Source organism: Triticum dicoccoides, chromosome 7A (genome assembly GCF_002162155.2).
Source record: "Triticum dicoccoides isolate Atlit2015 ecotype Zavitan chromosome 7A, WEW_v2.0, whole genome shotgun sequence".
NCBI lineage: Eukaryota > Viridiplantae > Streptophyta > Magnoliopsida > Poales > Poaceae > Triticum > Triticum dicoccoides.
The window spans coordinates 264040636-264063275 of NC_041392.1; the positions used below are offsets into that span (position 1 = coordinate 264040636).

General features: G+C 42.9%; 2 protein-coding genes across 2 annotated transcripts in view; both read left to right on the forward strand.

Annotated features, from left to right (window-relative positions):
- The first annotated feature begins 218 nt into the window (after positions 1-218).
- Positions 219-3227, forward strand: LOC119330395 (glutamate-1-semialdehyde 2,1-aminomutase, chloroplastic-like). The gene is made up of 3 exons (XM_037603504.1): positions 219-474; positions 1250-1423; positions 1890-3227. The coding sequence occupies exons 1-3, from the start codon at positions 298-300 to the stop codon at positions 2955-2957; spliced, it is 1419 nt and encodes a 472-aa protein (XP_037459401.1). The 5' UTR covers positions 219-297; the 3' UTR covers positions 2958-3227.
- A 2091-nt stretch (positions 3228-5318) lies between these two features.
- LOC119332228 (MADS-box transcription factor 51-like) overlaps positions 5319-22640 on the forward strand; it is a 42128-nt gene continuing 24806 nt past the window's right edge. Inside the window, exons 1-2 of the mRNA XM_037605413.1 lie at positions 5319-5815; positions 6751-6850. Of these exons, the coding sequence (XP_037461310.1) occupies positions 5517-5815; positions 6751-6850 (399 nt within the window). The 5' untranslated portion in view covers positions 5319-5516. The remainder of the gene's footprint in view (positions 5816-6750; positions 6851-22640) is intronic.

Sequence of the window (22640 nt, forward strand, 5' to 3'; positions counted from 1 at the left end):
TCCCAACGGGCGCCTGAAGCGACAAATAGGGTCTGCCGCTGTACGCGGGCTGCTTGTGGAGGAAACGGCGCGGCCCTCCCAAGTTTACAAGCCAATGTGGTCCTAAGCTTTAGGCCCATCTGGCCCGTACAACACACCTATCTTCTCACAAGAAAAAGACGACGTTCTTCTCACGTGGGCCAGGGCCATGGCCGAGTTCTTAAGACCCAATCCCACCAAACCCCTCACCAATTCTCTTATCCCCTCCTCATCTTCTCCCCGCACCCGACGACATCGCGGGAGAAGGAAGGAAGCATCATGGCCGGAGCAGCAGCAGCCGCCGCCGCCGTGGCCTCCGGCATCTCGATCCGGACGGTCGCCGCTCCTAAGATCTCGCGCGCGCCTCGCTCTCGGTCGGTGGTGAGGGCGGCCGTTTCCTTAGGCGAGAAGGCTTACACGGTTCAGAAATCTGAGGAGATCTTCAACGCTGCCAAGGTGCTATATCTCCCCTTTCTCTCTTTCTCTCTCTCTCTGTGTCTGTCTCTCTCTCTCTCTCTTAGTGCCGCGTTTGAGATTTTCTCTTCCCGGTTCATCGGGGGAGGAAAATGCGGATTTTTTCTGAGTGCAATTGTGGAGAGGCGTGCGTGTGTGACCAACTTCAAAAGTTCTCGGGTAAACTTGGACAAAATTTGCATGTTTTTGTGTCTGGTATGCGAATTGAAGGCGTAGTATGACTAGATTAGAGGTTGAAAATCAGGGCCCTTGTGCTGCCTAGATGGGCAATGTCAGCATTTGGCAAGGTCAAGGTCAACTGTATTCTTAGACCAGATTGCTAGGTGTAGGCAGAAATATTAGCATAGACACAACATCGATCGTCAAGTTTCACGCACAGAATTAGTCTCTGTGTACATGGTGGGCAACTACGTGCATGTTTGATTCTGCTACCTGCATTTACAACCATGATGAGAATATAAGGTGGAATGGTTGCCATAAGTAGTTGGATCCGAGAAATGTAAAAGTGGGCAGTGCATTTAACCATGCTCTTAGTCATGTTTTTGGTCTTAGATAAGTAGTTGGCATAATGCGTTGACAGATGTTGAACTGTTTGGTGCTGCTCTGTTTGGATTTAGTGAACTATCATGAGATGGCGCAGTCCATCCTCATCCAGAGCATCGTTACATTCTTCTATTATTTGAGATCTTACTCACATTTTATTTTCATTATTATCTGATGTGGGTGTTTTACTGATTGATGTCTCACTTCTTCACAGGAATTGATGCCTGGAGGTGTTAATTCACCAGTCCGTGCCTTCAAATCAGTCGGCGGGCAGCCCATAGTTTTTGATTCTGTGAAGGGCTCTCATATGTGGGATGTCGATGGAAATGAATATATTGATTATGTTGGTTCCTGGGGTCCTGCAATCATTGGTCACGCAGATGACGAGGTACATCCTACCCTCCGTCCCAAAATAAGTGCCGTTGACGTAGTACAACTTTGTATTAAAGTTGTACTAAATCCGCGATACTTATTTTGGGACGGAGGGAGTATTTCATAAAATGTATGGGGTGGAATGTTTCTACCTATATATTTTGAACTGCTTTATTGTTGCCCAGAGTGAATATTTGATGATTGAAAGGCTTGGTAATTTCTTTGTTGTACTCGGTAGGATTAATTTGACTAATCACCATTTTTTCCATAAAAGAAATACCACTAGCTTAAGTACATGTGTTATTCATTAGATTGTGTGATCAAACTGCTGGAATCGCCTAATACTATCTCAGTTCAAAACTTTTGAGGAATCATGAAGTTAGGACTAAACATATCTTGCTTTATTTGGAAATCGCAAGATAGAAACTGACTGACCATTCTGAACCAAATTCAGCGTTACTAAATGCTTGTGTTTAATTCAGGTGAATGCTGCACTTATTGAAACTCTGAAGAAGGGAACTAGCTTTGGTGCTCCATGTGCGTTGGAGAATGTGTTGGCTCAAATGGTCATCTCCGCTGTGCCGAGTATCGAAATGGTTCGTTTTGTAAACTCAGGAACAGAAGCTTGCATGGGAGCACTCCGCCTTGTGCGTGCATTCACTGGGAGGGAAAAGATCCTCAAGTTTGAAGGCTGTTACCATGGCCATGCAGATTCCTTCCTCGTTAAAGCAGGCAGTGGTGTTGCCACCCTCGGCCTCCCAGACTCCCCTGGAGTGCCTAAGGGAGCCACTGTTGGGACTCTAACAGCACCTTATAATGATGCTGAGGCAGTTAAAAAGCTGTTTGAGGATAACAAAGGGGAAATTGCTGCAGTCTTCCTTGAGCCGGTTGTCGGCAATGCTGGCTTCATTCCTCCGCAGCCTGCTTTCCTAAATGCTCTCCGTGAGGTGACCAAACAAGACGGTGCACTTCTGGTCTTTGATGAAGTGATGACTGGTTTCCGTTTAGCTTATGGTGGGGCACAAGAGTACTTTGGAATCACCCCTGACGTGACAACCTTGGGGAAAATTATTGGCGGTGGTCTTCCAGTTGGTGCTTATGGTGGGCGGAAGGATATCATGGAGATGGTTGCTCCAGCAGGACCAATGTACCAGGCAGGAACCCTGAGTGGAAACCCTCTAGCTATGACTGCCGGAATCCACACTCTCAAGCGTCTGATGGAGCCTGGCACCTATGAATACTTAGACAAGGTCACCGGTGAACTTGTCCAGGGTATATTGGATGCGGGTGCTAAAACAGGGCACGAGATGTGTGGAGGACACATCAGAGGCATGTTCGGATTCTTCTTCGCAGGTGGCCCAGTGCACAACTTTGATGACGCCAAGAAGAGCAACACCGCAAAGTTTGGGAGGTTCCACCGTGGAATGCTGGAAGAAGGCGTGTATTTGGCACCATCCCAGTTCGAGGCAGGTTTTACAAGCTTGGCACACACAACCCTAGACATTGAGAAAACCGTGGAGGCTGCCGAGAAGGTTCTTCGTCGGATATAGATGATTCGGATTGCAAACCTTTTGGAGCTCTTCCTTCTGTTGTACTCTGTTAGTTTGTACGTGGCTGAAGTTTAGTTTCGTATTGTATTTTGTTGTGCAGCAGCAGCAGCAGTATATTGTCTCTAGCCCATTTCTCTTCTTCGGAATTAGCATTTGGGGTGATTTTGTCTTGGCAATAAAACTTTGGCTACGACCTCAATTTTCTTCTCCTATCCCATCTACCTGTTCAATGGATATTTTTGCACCAAGTAAAGAAACCAGCAAATGTAACCGTTGTGTCGTTGCGTGCCTAAAGATGTTGGACTAATGGTGCTGGTCGCTGTACATCTTCTTGTCTCGCTAAAGCCAAAGAAGGAAAAAAAACAAAATTTCTACTTGAGCACGTTATGTCAAATATCTTACCCCATGTAGTGCCAAACAAACCAAATCTCCCCTATTTCATTTTCAGATATGATGCTCTTTTCAGGTTGACATCGTGCTTGGCTGGTGATATATATTCCCTTTAACTCACTCTCTTGTGCAACTTGATTAGGTCCGTCCAATTGTTAGGATACAAGTGCATGTTGCAAAGGTGTGGGGGTCTCTTTCATCAATCGATTCCATCTTTTTCCACACAAAGAGAAGGCACATCATTCTCTCTTTTTTTTAATCATGAACAAGCTGCCGCCATCGCTCCCTTAATGGAGCCGGCCTATCAAGAAATCTTCATACAAGTGCCCCTAACCACCAACATTCTCGACCTGTAGTCGTCACCATTGAAACCATAAATTGATTTGAAGCGCCTGCCACCAAATCTCGTTGTCTTGCACACATGGTGAGAAACCCTAACCTTATTGTCCCAATAAGACTGCATGAATCTATGTCAAAACTCCATCAACTATGTTCCAATGAACGAACTCAAGGAGGATCGGAGCCCGAAAGATCAGCTCGAAGATGAAGCGCCACCATCCGCCACCTCACCGCTCCAAGAGAAATAATAAACTCTAACGTAGACTACTAGCTGAATCGAGGCACCAGGAGGCTGATTGGTTCACGCCTATGGTAGCCTTGCCAAAATTGGTCACCCCAATAATGTGGAGCAGGTTTTCACTGCCAGCGATTTGCCAACGCGCGGGCATACAGAGTAAACCGGCTGCTGAAATATTGGCGTGGATCCGATATTTTGGTATCCTCCAAACGCATGCCAACTCTAGTAGTCAACGTCAATTAATTAGTAGGGCAGCCCCCGGCTGTAATCTAAATGCCCCTCGAAACTGCCCACCCTATTGTCAGTTGTTGGAGTGGCGAACAGGGGAGGCGGGTCCTCGGGAGTGGAAGGAATAGATTGATTCGGAAAAAAAAGGCCTAGAGACCCAAGGGCACATCATTCATTGTGCTGAATGCTTAATTTTGCGGATAAAAGGAAAATACACAAACACACACGAATACATCACCATGCGGAGCGTCCTCTGATCACAGTTAGAATTAGGTTAGAAGGTGATAGCTAGTTGTCAATTGGCAACAGTCATCTCTTCGGGTGTTTGTTGGCTTTTCTTTTCTTCACAAAAACTTTCGATCATCAAACATCATGCCAACATAAAGAATATAGGAAGTAATAAAAATATATTTTATCCATGTTCCTAGGGCACCTGGCAACACTATAAACACGGGAGGACTCAATGGGGCAATCATCGCCCCTTCCTCACGGGAGTCATACAAACTCTTTTTTTCACACTTGAAGTCAGACAAATCTTGTTATAGTAGACAGTCGAGAAGTTATCAAGCTAAGACCCCAAGAACCATCATAGCATTTTCTCAAAAAGAAAGGACCATCATAGCAGAACAGCAAACCATCCGATATAGAGAAGACATCCCTTCCTTCCAATCTCTTCACCTTGTGTAAGTACCAAAATCACTTGTGATAATTTTACATTATGGAGAATGATGCATAATTCATTTTTATGCAAATTCTGGCAAACTCTTGGTTATTCATGTTCAGATTAGTACTATGTCCTGTTTGTTGATTGTTGGTAATGAGACCGCTAACCGCTCATGCCGATCGGTAGCATGCTCTATTTGCTGTATTGCATATACTTACGAAATAAAATGAAACATCTGCGCGCGCTCTCTCTCTCTCTCTCTCCACCAGAATCGACCTGTTCTCTTTTTTCTTGCTGCTTGAACCGTTGATCGCTCGTAACGAAGACATGTGATCCGAACCGTCCAATTCAGATCCAACAAAGATAGGCCCACAAGGTCAGCGAGACACAAAACAGCGAAACAGCGTTGTTGCGCCGCTGCGAAGCTACACGTATTGGGGGTTCTCAGCCCGAATTCTCAAGTTTTGGCGCCGAGGGGGGCCAGGGACCCGTGTCCCGCAACTGGTGCCGTACCCATCCGATGGACAGGCCCATGGAGCCCCTCGTCCTGCCCTCCACAGCTTTCGCTTGAATCTCTCTCATTCTCTCCCCCTCCCAAGTTAATTCTCCCCATCTTTCTGACCAGCTGCCACCAGCCTCCTCGGCTGCTCGCTCGGCTGCGTTTTGACGGGTAGCTAGCTAGCTAGGGCCTTGGCTGGGAATGGCGGAGGATGTGGGGAGGAGGAGGATGCAGCAGCAGCAGGAGGAGGAGGAGGATGAGCGTTTGAAGGCGGCGGCGGCGGCGGTGGAGGAGGGAGGAGGGAAGATGAAGAGGAAGCGGGGGAGGGTGGAGTTGCGGCGGATAGAGGACAGGACGAGCCGGCAGGTTCGCTTCTCCAAGCGGCGGAGCGGGCTCTTCAAGAAGGCCTTCGAGCTCTCCGTGCTCTGCGACGCCGAGGTTGCGCTAGTTGTCTTCTCTCCCGCCGGCCGCCTCTACGAGTTCGTCTCCTCCGACACCAGGTATACCGTATATCCGTATGTATACTTTATACTAATCTAAATTTTCTCTAGTCAGCTATCTTTTGTAAGTATCCGTGTGTTTTCTGCTGTTCTTGGCAGCTAGTACTTTTGCCTTTTATCTTGCACCGGCGCTCTTGCATGTTCTTGTTTCGGCCGAGCACACACAGTTTGGTCTAGAAAATCATTGCCAACTGCCGCGGATCGTGTTTAGGAGCCCGAGTTCGCGATGTTTAGTTCTCAAACTGAAGGATCTGTGCATATATAGCCCGACCAAAAATATGATATGTAGCTGCCCATAGCCACGCCGGATTATTTTTCTCTGATTTTATGTTGCATTTCTTTGTTTCCACGGAGAATGACTTATTTCCCACAGGCGTATCATTGGAATTTTGGCAAAATTAAGCTGGGCGTCCTTCTGTCAGTCTAGTTAAATATTTCTCTGTGCCTAAAAGCTCCCACTGCACCTGCACGTCGCGAGTGCCTTTTTCCGTAATATACATTCAGCAGCTAAATATGAGATGCAGCAATCCTGCTGTAAGACTGTTATAAGTTACTGTTAACTGTGTACATGTTGCCCCAGTACGTACTACTTGTGTGCCAACCTTAAAAGAACACACACTAGTTCGAATACATGCATAATATCACTCGTATATAAGTGCAAATTATTGCATTTCTACCACCACTGTATACTTTTCTATGCAGATTATGCCATTCTCTTTTATTAGCATTAGCATACATATATAGTTTTGATAGTGAAACTGCCCTTGATTTTTTTTAAAAGCCCTTTTGTGAAGCTAATGCCGATCAATCGTGTTCTAGTGTGAAGTTATCGGATCAGTTTTTCTTACCTTGTTAACAGATACAAAGTATTTACTACAGTATGTTATTACACTAGATTCATTTTAAATTTCCTATTTCTATTTTATTTTTTGCAGCGTTGAGCAAATTTTTGGTCGATGCAAGGACATTCCCGACACGATAATTGATGATCTGAATATAGCAGCACGAGATTCCAGGGGTTATTGCAATATACAGGTAAGGAATATGTATGTATGTGTGTACATGTTAGGTTAATTAATTATTCTACCAGCTTCATAGTTAGATTCATGTTTGTATTATGTATATGTTATTTTGGGTACACATATGAGTAATTAAACAACTTATTGTTCATGTGCTATCTGCCAATTGAATTCATGAGCCTAACTACATATACTCCCTCTGTTATTATTTACTTTGCATATAGGTTTGACCTAAGTCAAACTTTATAAAGTTTGACTGAGTTTATTGAAAACAGTATGAACATTTACAGTTGACAAGTATATATAATGTGAAAATATATTCAATGATGAATCTGATGGTATTGATTTGGTATTGTAAACTTGGTCAAAGTATTCAAAATTTAACTTAAGATAAAACTAATATGCAGAGGGGGTACATGTAAATTATCTCAATACTGATGCACATGATTCTCAAGTTGATCACAATATACATGTGAGGAATCTTGTTGTGTGCTAAGGTTATAGGGAGGTAGAGGAAGGGCTCTTGCGCTGGAGGGACAATATAAGTGTTATTCTTCTGATTCTAGCTTGCTTTATTCCTCGTAGGGAGTCCTTTTTATTAGAGGACTAACCATCCAATCTAAGTAGCAAGCTGAAAGATATATTTTTAAATTAAACAATACACTACTTAACATAGGAATTGGTATCTCTTTAATATCATAATTGGGAGTTGCCATGGTAGGGCCATGTACTAATGTACATAACATCACACCCCTCCTAGAGATGCAACTCGTCCTTAAGCTGCTAGGTGGGGCGACCATGGTTGCAATCTGACGAAGTCCATTAACAATATGTGATTTCACTGCACCTCATGTCTCGAACTAGATAGTAGGGCTTTGGTCCTGTGTTTGAAGTGGAGGCCCTCCTGGCCTAGGGGAAGACATTGTATTACTCTGTTCCAACACGAAAAGCCTCGTTGCTAGAAGATGTGGAAACTCTATTGTCCCATCTTCATTGGTATGTCATGTTGGGAAACATAGTAGAAAAAAATTGCCCTACGATCACCTAGGAACAATATGAAGATGCATATAAGGTTTGGATCAACAATTTTTACTGACTCCGAAATGCAGCGGAAGTAGATGAGTCGGTATAGGTCGTACTTTGAGTCCCTTGAAACGTTGATGACGATCCCTCGAACAGAAGACCAAAATCACGACATGTGTACTTGGTTGCAAGCATACGGTCTTCACGATCCGGCAGCGCTTTGCCGTCCAGGGCAAATCGTCGCTGTAGAATTAGAGGGAGGAGATTAGAACCACACATGGCTTCTAATTATGAAGATTAGAGGAACTAGGTCTACCTCAAATTAGATCAACTAGAACTAGAGGGGGCTCCAAAACTTGTATCATCAAAAGGGCCAATATCTCAAGTATATATAGGTTAGAGGGGGGAGACTGGCTTCCACCAAGGAGGGAAAGACCCTCCTTGGGGTGCTGACCAAGGGGGAGGAGTTGGACTCCTCAACTCCTCCCCTAGTCCAATTCGGGGGCCCCAAAAGGAGGGGGGGGGGCACTTCCTATTGGGCCACGGTGGCCCAATACTCCTTCCACCACTAGGCTTTTTAAGGCCCGTTGATATTAAATAAATATAAAAGCCCTCTAACAATCATTAGAGAATTTTACTATTAATGTAACACATCTGGAAACATTTTCCACCTATATATTATTTATCGATAATATTCGGTATTGCCCGATAAACTCCGAAACCCTTCTGGTGACCCCGAAACACTACCTGTTCCTCTTGAAACTATTCCCAATATTAATGAAACAATTGCACATATAAATCCTCGATACTCTCATCCCACTAACACTTAGGAGATCATGATTACCTTAAGCTTGTGACCCCGTAGGTTCGGTAAATCATAGACATGAAAGAAATTCCTTCATTCAACGATCGATAGCGGAACCGGGGACGTCCATATCGATCCCTATGATTACACGAATGACATTCGAGTGAACCTTTGGTTATCATGTGATGTTCCCTTTGCTTTGCGATACTTTACAAAACCCGAGGTGTGTCGGTATCCTCTTGAGTCATGCACATGCTCATTATACCGTCATCCTCGTTACCGGTTTTGTTCTACTTTCTCGTTGAAGTGTTCCAGCATCCCCGTGACGTAGTCACCTGTGTCTGGCCATATGATGATTGATGCCGTCACACCGAGAGGGTCCTAAGAATATATTTCCATCGTCGGAGGAGCAAATCCCACTCTCGACTATCTAGTCTCTTGTCAAACTTTCTGATGGACCTGTAAGTTGTCATTATGATCACCGTGTTACATATGAAGTTTGAGCAACCCTAAAGTTCACTGTACTGTAGGAAGTGACTACGATACTCTCATGGTCTAAGGAACTAAAACACATACTAACACTCCGAGTTATAACAATTGATTTCAGACGATATTATCTCAAAGTATAACAAACAAGTTTGGGTCGATTCAATATGATCATTCTTCTAACATCATACTCTCAATGTTCTTTTAGGACGATCGTTACACTTAACGACATCCTAAGATCCGGAAAACGTGATCATCAACAACACCTGAACCTGTTTTAGAGGCAAGACTAGGAACCTATACTTACCGTTTATCATTCCATAGTGCATATGAGTTTTCCATTGAACCACTGATTCTAGGATCATACCAGTTATATCATAAAATATAAATTCTTAATTATGAAAATAGAAATATAATAATACAATATTATTGCCTCTAGGGCATATTTCCAACATGGCCTTGATGCTTCACACTAATTACTTGAAGGAAGTGTAATGGCCTTTTATCAAACCCATGATGTATGAGGTTCCATTGCTCCTGCACGGGCAGAGGCCCACCAACATACCATCTCACACTCTGAATCATAGGCTTCTCAACCCGCGCCATGAAGTCCATCTCGTCCTTGAGATGCTAGTTTGTGAAGGTGACTAAGGTATTTAATTACCTGTACCTTGATTATCTATGAACTATCTAAGGTGCACATCATAAAAAGAGACATGGAAGATAAAATCGACTAGACAATATGAAGCTTTGCCCCCTAGAAGACAGAAAAGTTGAGGATCGTGATGTTGGAGAACATGCTACGCAAAACAAAACAAAATTACCATGCATGGACCAAACCAAGATACACCATTGAGTTGCAAGCAAGGAAATTAGACCCCCAAGAATCACGTCAAAGCAACAAGAAGTTGGTGATGTTAATGAAGTCCTCTGAATCCCGCATCAAGGTTATACCACTCATCCACGAGGTTGTTCTCCTTGCATAATTTTGCCCGATCAAACGCCAGTGTGTATGACATCTCCAAGGTATCCACTCATACACATGTGGACCAGCATACCAAGAGCAGTGGGAAACTACAAGATGGAGTAGCAGCAACACACTGGTAATTAGCACTATATCCAATCTAGAGGAGAGGGAGGGGAGGTGGCGCCCAACATGAGGGTGTGGTGGCCGGGGCGGCTTGGGGTGCCCTCCCTATGTACCCTGCCCTCTATTTATAAGTGGCCAAGGGGTGAGGCGGCCAACCCTAGGGGGATTCGCACTCCACCAGGGACTCGTTGATGGAGTCTAACTCCACCACATTGCCCCCACCAGGCTGCCTTGCCCCTCAAGCAAACAGGGGGTGCAAGCAGGCAGAGGGTCTTCTCGAATGTTCTAGAACATTACAAAGCCTTCCAAAACTTTCACAAGCTTCAATCATATTCTAGAACCTTTCGGTACTTCCCGAAACACTTCTGAATATCACCAGAACACTTCCAAGATCCTTCGAAACACTTTCGAAACCCTTCTCTCTCATTCTCCATAAATTCATACTATTCCTAAATGTTACTCTATGTTAAGCATGTGAAATGTTCGAGCATATGTGGACATGTCCGGAAAACCTTCCGATTAATAATCGTCAATGGGATCTGGTCACACATAACAAATCTCACATATCATCGAAGATCCTTATCGAGCAAACCTTCTATCATCACATGCAATTCCTTTTGCCACACGGTACATTACACAACCCGAGGCGAGACTTTGACATACCCTATAATCAACTCCTTGATCAGTATACCTAAGTATCCTCGCTACTTGTTTGTACTATTTTCTCTTCTCCATATTCTAGTATCCTCGTAACTAACTCTTTGGTCACAATACATGGCTAGGCAACGTTGGACACCGTGATAACGAGTGGGCCCAAAGTGTATCTTTCCATCGCCTGAGGGGCAAGTACAAATCTTGAAATATCTGGAACCATGACATATTTTTGATGTATCTGAAATTTACCTTTACAATTGCAAGTTATAGAATTACGTTTGATGACCCCGAAGCATAGTCTTATTTCAATCTTTTGCACCATAAGTGAGAAATTTTCAACTCTTCGCTTGGTATCCCAAGTGGGGAACCGAAATATGTCAAAGGGAATTCTCCTTTGCATTTGAGGGTTCTTATTAGAGCCTCCATTTTACCTTGTCGCACATTGATTGGGATCATAATGGTTTTTGATAGTTATCTTTGAGCCAAGTGTATCCAAACATAAGTATGGAGAGTGTCTTTAAGAAATACCAACTGCTTACCATCAGCTTGCACGACCATAAGGTTATCAACTATATGTTTATTTATTGTGAAATCATGGCATCTTGCATTAGACAAAGTAGTTTGGACTTTGGAGCAACCCTTGCTACATGGCCTTCTTTGCGACTAAAGAAGATCGATTGTTAGAACAAAAAGGAGAGGGGGAAAGGGGTCACCCAGCTTGGCTTGCAATAAATTTTTTCTTAGGTACAACATTAAGCATGACATATGGAGTGCTTGAAGGTAGAATCATAATGGCCCAGTTGATCCATTTTGTTCCAAATCCTTTTGCTCCCAAAATTTGCAGTATGGTATTGTGTTCAACTTTGTCAAAAGATTTTTCAATATCTAGCTTGAGGATTATGATCTCTTCTTTATTATTATTTGTGGCACTAATATAAATTTTTGAACCACTCCAAGCAATCTTGGATAGATCTTTCATAAGGAAGCCATACTAGTTATTGTGTGCTTGTTTCAAGAAAAATTTATGTAGCCTGTTAGCCAGTAGCCTCGTAATGTTTAATAGAGAAGAGTTAAGCCGATTGGTCTGTAATCACTAGTGGAGATAGGAGTAGAAATATTGGGGGTGAAGACAATAAAGGATAAGTTTGTGCTATCTAGAGAGACTGGTCCATCAAAGAAGTCTTATTTGCACAATTTGCGGTTCTTTTATGAACCTTCAATTAGAATTCATGTTTCAAACTTGATGTATTTGTCTCTCTATTTTTTATCTCCACTGTATATTTAAATTTGATGCATTAGCCCACACCAAACTTACAAGTTTACTATTATCAACTACTATTATTTGAACTTTAAGTTATAAATTACCTCATTACATCATACACATAGAAAGGTAAACATCAAATTCTGCTTTCAACTTTTCTGCCATGCAACCTGATAATTATTACTCTCTCCGATCGAAAAAATTGTCGTGGTTTTAGTTCAAATTTGACTATCGAGATCGAGGTCTAAGAGCTAGAGGGGGGTGCGAATAGTCCCATTAAAGATTTCTACTCCAATTTCAATGTTGTTGGTAGTTTTTAGAACAACATAACTAGGACTAAGCAACCCAAAGAACTTAAGAAGCAAGCTGTCAAGAGTACTAGACAATAGAAGATTAAAGCTTACAAGTAACTAGGGGACTAGGATTAAGAGAATGCAAACGCTCGTGATGTGAATATATTTTCCCTTGGTTCAGATAGTTGGCGTAATCCTAAATCCATGTCGATGGAAACTTTGAATCCAAGGTTCTAAGATCACAACGATCCCAGATGTTTCGCCCACCAAGTGACCCATTAAGCACATACAACCTATTACATCATGGCTTGCATTAAGAATCCTCACTAAGGGTAGATCTTCACCAAATAGGTGATCTTCAAGCCTGTACAAATTTTGTAATCATTCACACGAAGTAATCAAAGGATCTAAGTGACTCCTAACCGTCTAGGCTATGACACCATCCAATAGTAACAAGAAAGCAAGGTTCTTTATAGGAACTCCTCAAATTATCTTCAAGCAAAGCTCTTCCATGAATCAAAGGTCCTATCTCACACAAGAATAGGATTGTTGTGTGATTGTGTTGTATGCACCCTTGTTGGACTCCTTAGAATAGGAGTATGAAGTACGCAACAAGTCTTCCCTCAATGAGAAACCAAGATATCAATCCATGGAGATAATGGTATATATCCTGCAATAATTGAGTGCTTGCAACAAAAATAAAACTTCACTAGTGTCCCCAATAGTTCTAACAAGGGTGTCAACCTTGTTAGTCTTACTAGTTCCACAAGAAACTAAAAGATAATGTGTGATGAATATTTTTTCTATTTTTGGAATAAAACAAAACTAAAAAAAATATAACAACGTGTTTGGACTGGGGTTCATAGGTTCACCAAGTTTAAATTTGCAAAATACAAAAGTGTGGTAAGTAAAATAATCATGTGAAAAAGTGCACAATGAAATATCTCATGCTCATGCCAGATTAATGAATGTGTAAGCTCTTATATAGGCAATAAGCCCAAATACTATTAAACTGGGATCCTATCTGCATCTAATAGCTAAATAGCCCGTCTATAGATGGAGATCCTCTTCACATCATATGGCTTTAAATGTAAACATGAGTAATTGCATTTAGCAAGATGACATATTGCTATGTTTAGGGGACAATGAATCTTGTACTAAACCTAAACCTTGGTGGCAACAATTCAATACAAGCCCTTTTCACTTTCTGCCACTGCGGTCGGTTACTTGCAAGAGTGAACCCAACTATGCACACCTCTTCCACTATTGATTATCGATCTAAACTAGCCAAGAGTAGACAAGCAACTAGAAAGAAATAATCTATAGATCAAACAAAAGGCATACAATTTCAAACATAAAGAAATAATTCGTCACATGATCAACATCACCACTACGAATACATCAAATAAACCATAATCATTAGGGTAGCTCATATCGCTATTGTATTGAACATCTAAAACATCAATGTGGATAGATTACAACTTTGGCTACTACCATGAACCCGTATCGAGGGGCTTGACTACTCACAACTCATCTTGGAGCGTGGTGATGATTGCTTCCCCCTCCAGCAGAGTTTCGGATCAAGGCTAAAAACAAAGATTGCCTCGGAAACGTGATGTGGAGGCGATGAAAAAATGCTCCATAATTAGGGTGAAAGTTTTTGGGAATTTATGGGCCATCAGGCATCGGAGGCCAGCCGGGAGGGTCCCACAGGTATTAGGCGCCATGTAGGTGCCCACAACCCTAGAGCGCCTAGGCCCTATGGGACCCACATGGGGTGGAGCCAAGGCTCCAGGGTCTTCTAGTGTCTTCAAACTTCCCGAACCATTTTAATTTTAATTTTTCTCACACTTTCTCTAGGGATTTTCCTGAAATTACAAAAAATACCAAAACAAAATTGGGAACTAGCACTAGGCACATGATTAATATGTTAGTCTAATAAATTCAACAAGAATTATTCCCAAAATGTATCTAATTAATAACAATATAGGGTGATTCATACAAAAATTATCCATATGTTTGAGACGTATCATGGTGAAAGAGATGGACTTTGGCATCATGGATTCAAGAAATGTGCTTCTTGATCTTCAAAGAATCAAAGATGTGACATGGAATCACCCAAGACCTTTTTCTTTCCTTTCTTGCATTTTATGTCGCTTTATATTTGGTGGCTGACGAATTGAGTAGAGTGGCTTGCAACAGGTGGAATGAGCAAGTGGACTATCATTTGAAGGGTATTTATGGTTACTGTTAGGAAATATGCAACTTGTATTTCCAGGTGGCCATAGGCTAGCATATATACACGTATAGGTGTAGTACAATAGTCAAAAAAAACTTAACTATAAAACGGGGAAAATACAAAGAGGTGCATTACTAAATATATATAACTCTAACACCCCCTTCAAATTCATGGTGGATCAACAACTCTAATTTCGAGAGATAGAAGTCGTGTTGTGCTCTAGTCTAGGCCTTCATAAAGAAATCCGCCAACTGTGTTACTCGGAAGGAACATACTAAAGAGCAATAACCTGATCCTGCAAACCAACGAGCACAAAAGAAGCATCAACACCAATATGCTTGGTGAGTTCATGCTTCATAGGATCGCACACAATATTAATAGAACATATATTGTAAGACAAGAGCAGAGTATGTGTAGTGTGATAAACAACCAAACTATTGAAGTAACCACCATAACCAAGTAATCTCTACCTTCAAAAGAGGCATAGTTCACAAGTCACCGTCTACACTCGAACGGGAAACTACAGTCTGTTCTTCGTCTTCTAGGCAATGAGAGAACCACCAAGAAAAACACAGTAAGCATAAAGTGAACATTGATCCGAGGATCGCTAGCTCATGTAGCATCCAAATAGGCATGAAGCTGTAATGAACTGGAATGGGGAAAGAACCGATGGTGAGATATCGTGCCATGAAGATATCAGAGAACATGAAGGAGGTGACTATACTGAACCAAAGAGGGACCAGAGACAAACTCACTCAAAATATGAACTGGATAAGAGATATCCTGACAAGTGACAACTACATAGACAAGACTCCCAACAAGATGGCGATAGTACGTCAGGTCAAACAAGGGGTCACCATTGATAGCATGTGAGCTCCGTCAGAGTCTCAAGAATGCGCTCATCGGTGAGAGCAACACGAGCAAGAACATCCTGGATATACTTTTCTCGGGAAATGAAAAGCCATCAGAGGTCAAAGAGACCTCAAACACAAGGAAGTAGCAAAGAGAGCCAAGATCAGACATAAGAAAGTGCTCACTAAGACGGGCCTTTACAAAGGCAATATACTCAGGATCCTCGCTAGTGATGATCATGTCGTCAACATATAAAGGAGAGTCTGACCACAAGAAAAAAGGTGGACAAACAACGGTGGATCATGAGCACTTGCTAAAAACCCAGTGGCAGTCACCAGGCAAAACACTCAATGAGGCGCAAGAGGCTTTCTTAAGGCCATAAATAGAGCGACAGAGATGATAGACCATGTTGTTAGGGAACATAATACCGAGCTGGGGGCTGCATGTAAACCTCATCATGAAGGTCACCATTAAGAAATGCATTCTTAACATCAAGTTGAGACACAGACTTGTGGAGAATAGAGGCCACAACAAGAAGTGTCCGACTAGTGGCCATATAAGCCAAATGAGCAAATGTCTCATTGTAATCATGACCATGCTCCTACTGAAAGCCACGAGCCATAAGACCACCTTTGTAAAGGTCAAGAGAACCATCAGAGTGGGTCTATTAACCTTGTAGACCCATTTACAAGTGATGGGACGGACATAGGCAGAAAGAGAAAGAAGACCCCACATGTCGTTGCATTCAAGAGCTCCTCTACCATCACAAGCTGCCATTCAGCAGGATGAACAACAACTTCACAATAAGAAGTCGGTTCAAGAATAGCACGCCAGACATAGAAATCGGGGCGATCAATAGGCGGTAGCGTACAAGCATGCAAGCCATAAGTAGGCTAAAACAAGGAAGATAACACATCAATAAACGCATCCACAACACACGAATGGAGAACACAAAAGTGAGGAAATGATGGAAGAATACAAGGAGGAATCACGGGGTAGACTACGGTGAAGGAGATGGAGAAGTCATCCAGGAGGAAGGTGCAAAATCTTGTGACAACCGAGGTGAGGAAACCATGGGTGGAAATGTCGTGACTGCAATAGTCGGAGAAGCAAGGAAATATGATAAATGGACAATGCCTCAATGGGAGCGATAGGAGTGTCAGAAAAAGTGGGGAACGAGATATACCCTCCGCTGAAAAGGTTGAGGAAGATGGACGCGGGTAGAAGGGACGAGACTCATCAAAAGTCACATCCCAGGAAATCCGCATCTGATGATCTATATGATCCCAACAACACTTATGCTCATAACTATAGCCTAAGAAGACATACTCGACAGACTGAGTGGTCAGTTTGATGCGCTCACGTGGGGCAAGAAGAACATAGCAAACACAAATAAACAAATGAAGCACCGAACAATTAGGAGAATGATCAAAAAGATACTCGAAAGAAACGCCACCCTACAAAGCAGTGGATGGCCAAAGATTGATGATATAGGTGGAAGTGGAAAGAGGCTTAACCCAAAATTGAGGCGGAAGAGAGGCGGCGATCTTCAACGCATGAGTCATATCAAGAAGGTGACAATGTTTGTGCTCGGCCATGCCATTCTAAGCATGAGCACCGGGACAACAGAATTGAGAAAGAGTACCCTACTCGGCAAGACCTCCAAGCAACATCTTCAATATATACTCTCTAGCAGAGTCAGCACGGAACACACAAATAGGCATGGAGAATTGAGTATGAACCATGGCAGCGGAATTCTTATAAATATATAAAATGTCACAACAAGAAGACATACAATATATTCAAGTGTGGCGAGAGAAATCATCTATAAAGATAATATAGTAGGGATGACCCCCTTTCCAGCCAAAAAGAGTTGCACCACAAATCTGAGTGAACAAGGTCAAAAGGGCACCGAGAGACAATCACGTTATGATGATAAGGTAGTTGGGCCTGTTTGCCAAGCCGAAAGCCCTGTCAGTCTAAAGACACACCACTTGAGACTGATCCAAGAAGGCCATGTCAAACTAAGGACAAGAGATGAGAGCCATAGAAGTCACTAGCGATGATGCCACTGCTAAAAAGAGTTGATAGAAAAGGCAACAGAGGCGGAAAGGCTGGCGACGATGGCAGTGGAGGGAAGGTGAAGCCAGCTAGGCTCCCAGAGGCCCTGGGAGTCATGGCGCTGGGGGCCAGCGCCAAGGGGAGCATATTGTGATGGTCTAGAATTGAACATGAGTCAAAGTCGAGAATGACCCTACAATCAGAGTGAAAGTGCTAGTTATCGACTAGAGGGGGGAGGGGGGTGAATAGGCAATTTTTATGAAAGTCTTCAAAACACGAGGGCTTTGAAGACAAACAGTAGAAATGAACCTATTGATATGCAGCGGAAGGTAGACTACACTAGACAAGCCATAGTCAAGTAAGCAATGAAGTGAAAGCACGAAGACTATCAGCAGCTAGGTAGTATGGATCAGGATGGAAGATAGTATGAAGCCAAACAAAAACAGTCGTCACACAGTGAAGTCAATCAGATCATGCAAGCAGGCAATGACTTCACGAAGACAAACAATAAGTAAAGAGAGGTAAAGGAAAGAACCAGGTTGCTTGGCGAGGACAAGGATTTGTTGGACCAGTTCGAGTTGCTGTGACAATTGTACGTCTGGTTAGGGAGGCTGAGATTTAACTCAGAAGACCGCATCCTCACCTTATTCCCCTTGAGCTAAGGACACACAGTCCTCGCCCAATCACTCTGGTAAGTCTTCAAGGGAGACTTCCAAACCTTCACAGATTTCGTTCACCGGCGATCCACAATGACTCTTGGATGCTCAGAACGCGACGCCTAACCGGTTGGAGGATTCACAACCCTCAAGTGTAACAAGTCTTCTGATCACGCAGACAGAAAGACTTCAGTGATGCCTAACACTCTTTGGCTCTGGGTGTTTAGGGCTTTGTCCTCGCTAGGATTTCTCTCTCAAAGGCTTCGGAGGTGGGTTGCTCTCAGACGACAAAAGCCGTGCACTAACTCTGAGCAGCCACCAATTTATGGTGTAGGGGGTGGGCTATTTATAGCCAGGAGGCAACTTGACCTGATTTGTCCGAAATTACCCTGAGTCACTAAGGGGAACTAACACGTGTCCAACGGTCAGATTTCAAACACACGCGGCAGCTTGACTTGGGCTACAAGTAAAGCTGACTTATCCAGCTCTGGATAAGATTTGCTCTCATTGTCTTTGCTAGAAGACATAGGATTTGGTTGAGCATCACTTCAGTCACTCTGACTTTGTTCACTTGGACCCCACTTAACAGTACGGTGGTTCCTAAAGAAGAAAAGGAAACTACAAAACAACTATGTCTTTGCAATCCATAGTCTTCATGCGATGTCTTCTCATGTCATAGTCTTCAATGTGAATCTCCACCATTGTCTTCAATGTCTTCACACATTTTTAGGGGCCATCTCTAGTAGGTAAACTGAATCAATGAGGGACTACTACCTGTGTTATCCTGCAATTCTCACAAACACATTAGTCCCTCAACCAAGTTTGTCGTCAATACTCCAAAACCAACTAGGGGTGGCACTAGATGCACTTACACAGAGTCAACAATATCACCACCAGAAGTGAGCTGCATGGCAAGTCAAGGAACATGGGCAACATCAGTAACATGAACAAATGAAGTGTTAAGAATGCCTCAGCCAGTAATCGAGTGAGAGCTACAAACAGCAATAAAAACATTAGCGAGAGAATCGAGAGATTGAATAGAGGACAAAGTGGATGAACCATGTGTCATATGAAAAGATGCTATAGTATCAAGGATCCACTAAGATGTACCTACGTGTGTAGAAGGTGGTCTCGTATTGCTGGAAGAGTCGGTAGCAGAACCAGCAGAACCTATGGATGGAGAATTGAAAGATGCAGCTACAAGGCATCAAAATCACGCAATCTCATGCTTAGCCAGGGGTGTTAATCTTCATGCACTAGCCAACAGAATCAAACGTCCGAACTTATGGAAAGGGCTAGGCAATCCACATATACAGTTCAACACCCCTCTTACGTGTGATCCAAGAAGTTAACACATGAATAGACTCAGAGGTATGGCTCAAGAGGCCTATACGTGGATATAAAGGAGGGAATATTGATTTTTGGATAAATTACAAACTCTATGACTTGAATTCAAGACCTTATGCCATGATACCATGTTAAGCTTCATGCACTAGGCAATACAACCAAAAGTATGAACTGATGGAAAGGGCTAGGCAATCTACATATACACTTCAACACGCCTCTCATGTTTGACGTGGGAAGTTTAACATGTGAATAGACTCAGAGGTATGACTCAAGAGGACTATATGTGGACACAGAGGAGGGCAACAACAATTTTTGGATAAATTGCGAAAGGCAGGACTTGAAATCAAGACCTTAGGCAATGTAATCACCACATATTTAGCATTTGTGGACACTCACATATCTGACATTTGTGAAAGTGGACTAAGAACATCTACAACCAAACTCCTCAAAGGTTTTCTAAACGTCCGGGCGGATAGCTCGGTCAGGGTCTGAACACGAGAGAGAAGAAAAATAGGCCATTCAACCGGACTCCTCAAAGCCTCCTAAAACACCCGGGCTATCCAACACTCCCCAAAGTCAGTCCATATATGGGGCGGATATGGGGAGGCTCATATGCACACGAACATGCCTGCCATGTCAGCCCAAAATCCATTCCACCCACTTGGCCCCGCATATAGCCTCACATATTTTTTCCTTCTCTCTTTCATCTCCCGCGATATGCGAGGTCGGAGAGGAGCTTCCATGGGTTGGATACGAACTCGCCGGCATGTGCTAGACATCGCCCATGTTCCTGCTCCGACCATTCGCTGGAGTTCATGGTTGCAGCTACAACGTGCTACCACGTGTGGATGTGTGGACCATGCACGTTGGCTGCGTGTAGCCACAACCGCCGCGTGTTGACATAAGAGTAAAATTAAATGCATGATCAAATATTAACAAAGAATCATGGTTAACAATGACACCTGCCGCATTTTGGAAAATTAATGAATTATGACAATGCATATATATATTTGCCTTATATTATTCTCCCACACATTGACCAAAGCATGATGAAATGAGTTGACATAAGAGCAAGGAGCAGACTAAGGCATAGCCTAGTGGTGGAAAGGGGCTGCTGCCTTCCCAACCATCCAGATTTAAGGCATGGTACTTGCTATTTTGGCTTGTTGCACCAATTATACTATAGGGGCCTCCCTTACAGTCTTTCTGTCAAAACAACATAAGAGTAAGGACATGATCATATGACTTACAAAGTATCATGATAAATAATATGATCAACATCATCACTATGAGTACATCAGATAAACCATAATCATTAGGGTAGCTCATATCACTATTCTATTGAACATCTAAAACATCAAGGTGGAGAGATCACAACTTTGGCTACTACCATGAACCCGTAATCCAGGGGGTTGACTACATACAACTCATCTTGCAGCGTGGTGATGAAGATTGTTTCCCCTTCCGGCAGAGTTCCGGATCAAGGCCAAAAACAAAGATTGCATCTGAAACATGATGTGGAGGTGATGAAAAATGCTCCATAATTAGGGTGAAAGTTTTAGGGTATTTATGGAGCATCAGGCACTGGAGGCCAGCTGGGAGGGTCCCACAGGTACTAGGCACCCCTGTAGGCGCCAACAACCCTAGGACGCCTAGGCCCTATGGGACCCACCTGGGGTGGGACCAACGCTCCAGGGTCTTCTGGTGTCTTCAAACTTCCCGAACCATTTCGATTTTAATTTTCCTCAGACTTTCTCTAGGGATTTTCTTGAAATTACAAAAACAGGAAAAAAATTGGGAACTAGCACCAGGCACTGGATTAATATGTTAGTCGACTAAATTCAACAAGAATTATTCCCAAATGGTATCTAATTAATAACATTATAGGATGATTTATACAAAAAGTATCGGTACGTTTGAGGTGTATCATGGTGAAAGAGATGGACTTTGGGAGGATGGATTCAAGAAATGTGTTTCTTGGTCCTCAAAGAATCAAAGAAGTGACATGAAATCACACAACACCTTTTTCCTTCCTTTCTTGCATTTGATGTCCCTTTATCTTTGGTGGTAGCCGAATGGAGTAGAGTGGCTTGCAACAGGTGGAATGAGTAAGTGGACTATGAAATACACAACTTGTCTTTCCAGTTAGCCATAGGCTAGCATATACATGTACAGGTGTGGTAAAATATGCAAAAAAAACTTAAGTATAAAACGGGGAAAATACAACGAGGTGCATGGCTAAATATATATAACTCTAACATCCCCCTCAAATTCATGGTGGATCAACAACACTTATTTGGATAGATAGAAGTCGTGTTGTGCTCTAGTCTAGGCCTTCGCAAAGAAATCTGCCAATTGTGTTACTCAAAAGGCACATACTGAAGAGCAATAACCAAATCCTGCAAACCAGCGTGCACAAAAGCTGCATCAACACCAATATGCTTGGTGAGCTCATGCTTCATAGGATAGCACACAATACTAATAGAACATATACTGTCAGACAAGAGCAGAGTATGTGTAGTGTCAGAAACACCAAACTCCAGAAGTAGCCACCATAACCAAGTAACCTCTACGCCAAAAGAGCCACGATACGCAAGTCATCCTATACACTCGGACGGGAAACTACAGTCTGTTACTTCGTCTTCCTGACAATTAGAGAACCAACAAGAAAAACACAGTAAGCATAAAGTGAATGATGATCTGAGGATCGTTAGCTCATTTAGCATCCAAATAGGCCTGAAGTTGTAATGAACTAGAATGGGGAAAGAACCGATGGTGAGATATCGTGCCATGAAGATATCAGAGAACACAAAGGAGGTTAGTATAGTGAAGCTAAGAGGGAGCAGAGACAAAGTAACTCAAAATATGAACTGGATAAGAGATATCCTGACGAGTGACAGCTAGATAGACAAGACTCCCAACAAGATTATGGTAATACGTAGATGAAACAAGGGATCACCATCAGTAGCATGTGAGCTCCATCGAAGTCTCAAGAATGCGCTCATTAGTGAGAGCAGCACAAGCAAGAAGATCTTGGGT